Source organism: Prenolepis imparis, unplaced genomic scaffold, assembly GCF_030444845.1.
Source record: "Prenolepis imparis isolate NDT839.2.m4 unplaced genomic scaffold, iyPreImpa1.0 SCAF_523, whole genome shotgun sequence".
Lineage (NCBI taxonomy): Eukaryota > Metazoa > Arthropoda > Insecta > Hymenoptera > Formicidae > Prenolepis > Prenolepis imparis.
Window position 1 is genome coordinate 11,312 of NW_028141681.1, and position 3,973 is coordinate 15,284.

A 3,973-nucleotide genomic window follows, 5' to 3' on the forward strand; every position below is an offset into this window, starting at 1 on the left:
TGCATTTCTGTCCTTGTTTTTCTTATTATCTTTTTTTTAAATGTGGTCCTGCTAGCTTAATATTAAGCTAGCAGCGCCATGATCTACAAGAAAATGGCATGAGGTACAGATTTATTGTTTGTGGTACAAATTAGTACAAAATGAGTACTAAATAATCCGATAGGTCGCAATCGATTCTGCTGATTTGGTTCTGCTAGCTTAAGAGAGCTGTCTTTTTGGTAATTATGCATCTTAGGGGAGCCACCTCCGATTATCTTGACCTTGACATATGTTATCAAAGTCATGACCCTGAACAAGAATTAAAAGATTTTAATCTACGCAAAAAGACATTTCATGGTGAAAACCGATTAGATGTTTTCTTTGAAATAATGGCTACTATGTATCCCATTAATGAAAATATATGAATTTACATGAAAATACATACATTTTTTGAGTGAATGTAACTTTGTTTTGTCTTGTACAGTTCAACTACAATGGACACATGCTGTAAGTTGTAAAGCGAGGTCCATCCTGCCTACTGCTGGGGATGGTGAATCTTTTAAAGTATATGTATGGACACACACACACACACGGGAGGGTGCAAGGGGGGCTTTCGGCCCCCCCTCCCGCACCCATCGCGCAGGTAGGCAGGGTGGACCTCGCTTTACAACTTTAATGCGTCTCCTACCGGCGGGGAGGGTGCGGGAGGGGGGGGGCGAAGGCCCCCTTGCACTCCCCCGTGTGTGTGTGTGTGTGATTGAAAACCGAAATTGAAAACCATGTAGAACGTCGCTGTGCGTGGAAAAGTGTATGCGTGAAGTTTTATTAAGTGGATTAATTTCGTGAATAACTTTATAATTAATGACGAGCGTAGATTAAAACTTTTTGGAGGTTACTCAGGGTCATGACCTTGACAACATATGTCAAGGTCAAGATAATCGGAGGTGGCTTCCCTAAGATGCATAATTACCGTATTTTTTTACAATTACCTAAATGCTATGTTAGGTGTGTAAAGCAACTGCCTTATTAATCCAAGTGTCACTGTTAGCATAGTAAGTCCACCACAATCTGCTGGTATGATTTCCGTTTGGTTTTATTTGGACCAGGTAAAGTCCAAGAAATCCGCTACGCACACCGTACTTGTGGTAGAAAAAGCGTATCTAGAAGCGTTTGTGCCATTCATAAGAGAAATTTTTTAAAGGCATGTAAGAAACCTCTCTCACGTAGAACGATGTGATACACATTATGATAGACATTGCTTTGATAACTATTTCTAATACTATTTTCTAGAAAGGAGCATTTGCAATAAGGACACGTCGTGTCTGATATCATATTGATATGTATATCATAATCATTCGTAGTAGAGAGATAGACAACACCGAATAATAATTGGCAATTGGCGTTGCAACATATGTCGTATTTCAAAATTAAATAAGCAAGTGTTACATCGCATCGAATAAATTAATAAAATGGTTACTTGAACATTACGTGTGTGTCATGTGAATTAAATTTATATATTAAATTATATATTTAACTCTCTATCTTTAGTTAGTATATCATATCGACATAGCATCGATTTTATAAAATTTTTGCCAATGCCATTTATATATATATATATATATCGCCAATGAATCTTTTACTATTATAAAGCATTTATAAAATCGACACAAATGCTTGTTTTTAATTTAGATAGATTAAAAGCAAAATGAATGAAACTATAATAATAGAATAAAATTGCAAACATACTTGACACGATTTATAATAAGGACTATTAGGATCGCTGCTATAAGGTGGTGTCGGATTATATAAAGGACTTTCGATGGTACCTCGACTGCCATATGGAATTTCAGGTGCCATATTCACGTACGCATAAGTTCCTGCCAAATAAGGGAGAGGAAAGACGATGACGATATATTATTGTACATATACTGATATCACATTCTCTTCGCTTAATCTAATTTCTAATTCAAGCGCTCACCTCTTGCATTACGATAAGTATGATCGCAATTGGGTCCGGTCCTCGCAGCATATTTATTAAGCGTCCAATTTAAAGGTCTTCCAAGAACATTTGTCCATCCACACCAACCATTCTCAAAATTACATTTCGCGTTCTCAGGTATTTTGTCTGTTAAAATTTTTAAGATGTTTATTTTATATATGAGAAAAGCGCACAACTATTCTTAAATATATACATGTAGAGGATAAGTTTGATAAAGATTATAAAATTATAAAATTATAAAAAAAGAAAAAGATGAATTTTTGATGAACACACCGCACTCGAATGTTTCATCTTCACCATCAGCGCAATCCTCTGTAAAGTCACAGACACGAGTCCTATTCAAGTAAGTACCGTTGTTACATCGAAACATATTCTTCGTACAGGCGGCACCGACTGGCATAGCTTCTAGATAAATGCAAAATTGTTGCGTTTCAATTATTAAATTAAATTTTTATTTGTGTATTAAATTTTTTTCAATTAATATATATATATATATATATATATATATATATATTATATGATTGCAATCGTGTATAAACCGCATTTGTATTTCCTTCAAAATCATATGGCTATTTCTTCAAATGACTTAAATATTCCTCTTTTTTAATTAATATTATATGATTGCAACTGTAATTGTATATACAATACAATTCACATTCGCTTAATTTTATGTACGAAACAACGAATACATAAACGTATGCATGAACAGAAAATAGAGCCGTATGTAAATGTCATAAATTTCAAACAGGTGCAAACGTGTAATCTATATAACGATCAAAGTGTTCAATTAATTAAATTCTTATACAATATTATAAAATATGTATTTTTATTAGCTATACCTGGGAAGCAATTTACTAGACGAACATTGTCAACGCCGACACTTGAATTGAAAGTTGGCAAGTATATCTCTAGAATTAATCTATAGGGTTGATCGACCGCGCGAAACTTGTAATTTATTCTCTGCCATCTAGAATAACATTCAAAAGTATTAATCTTTTTTTCTGAAAATATATATTATCGTAATACAAATACAATTTTTTCTGTACATACGTATTACAATTATTCAAATATTTTGTGTATACTATTGAGTGTATCATATTGTTAGTTTGTATGACAATATTTACGAATCCCTCTTCCGCTTCCACCTGGTAAAGCCAGAATTCGACATGGCAATTCGGACTGGTGCGAAAAATCAAAGGTGACCATATTTCAGCATTCCCTTTACCGTTTAACCACAGGAAATGGCCTTGAAAGATAGATTAATTTTTTTTCTTTTACAAAATTTATTATAGTTATTTTATTTTAAATTTTATAATTTGGATTCTAATTCTATCACAAAGTAGTTTCTTTTACTTAATTTCGCTCAAATTTTTTTTTAAACGTACAACTAGTTCAAGAGAGTTACCATTTGTGGAATCATCAGCATCCGCGGTCGGAAAATATTTTGACAGTGTGCTATTTGATGATGCCACGACTTTCCTAAAGCTTTTAGCCCAGAACCAGTCGCACTCTCTCTCCAAATCACAATGGCCCGTCACAGCCGCTTGAGGTGTCTTATTTAAACTTGTCTGTAAATTCTTGAGTCCACGCGGCATCCTGTCATTGGAGTCGCCACAGATTACCGTGACGCAATAGAAAATCAAGACGAATCGAAGCAAAGATCCACCGCCACCGCCATGTATAGACACATGTCGACGGTCACACTTGCAACTAGTACTCTGCGTTGATACCACTGCTTTCATCAGCTTCAGTCGCATGTCTCTGATCATTACTCTGCGATTTCGTTATTAAATCGACCGTTTAATAGTTCCTGATAAGTCCCCTCACGCACGATATTGCATACTCTGTCTTTTCGTGATATTGAACATGATTTTGTGAATGTTGCTTTTCGTGAATTTACTTTTAAGAGACTGTCGAAAGTGCGCGACATCTTCCAAAAATGCGATTGATAATGAGAAATTTGCGACAATAAACACAGTGATGAGTTTGAACATC

The 3,973-nt window shown here is 34.8% G+C and overlaps 1 protein-coding gene across 3 annotated transcripts; it reads right to left on the bottom strand.

Moving 5' to 3' along the window:
• Positions 1-281: 281 nt before the first annotated feature.
• Positions 282-3,684, bottom strand: LOC145948645 (MAM and LDL-receptor class A domain-containing protein 1-like). Of its 3 annotated transcripts, none has more exons than XM_083058270.1 (7): positions 3,384-3,684; positions 3,029-3,224; positions 2,818-2,945; positions 2,252-2,380; positions 1,958-2,104; positions 1,726-1,856; positions 282-1,139 (listed from the first exon to the last, which is right to left on the bottom strand). In XM_083058270.1, the coding sequence occupies exons 1-7, from the start codon at positions 3,571-3,573 to the stop codon at positions 981-983; spliced, it is 1,080 nt and encodes a 359-aa protein (XP_082914396.1). In that variant the 5' UTR covers positions 3,574-3,684; the 3' UTR covers positions 282-980. The 3 variants fall into 3 exon arrangements, with proteins under 3 accessions (XP_082914396.1, XP_082914395.1, XP_082914397.1); XM_083058269.1 differs by having other exon boundaries at positions 2,252-2,383; XM_083058271.1 differs by having other exon boundaries at positions 1,006-1,139; positions 1,806-1,856; positions 2,252-2,383.
• Positions 3,685-3,973: the final 289 nt, after the last annotated feature.

Excerpts from the sequence above, each read along its gene's own strand:
- LOC145948645 (XM_083058269.1), bottom strand. The coding sequence starts at position 3,573 with ATGCCGCGTGGACTCAAGAATTTACAGACAAGTTTAAATAAGACACCT. Across the intron at positions 3,225-3,383 it reads TGCTGATGATTCCACAAATG|GCCATTTCCTGTGGTTAAAC; the intron begins GTAACTCTCTTG and ends CTATCTTTCAAG. Across the intron at positions 2,384-2,817 it reads TCTAGTAAATTGCTTCCCAG|AAGCTATGCCAGTCGGTGCC; the intron begins GTATAGCTAATA and ends GCATTTATCTAG.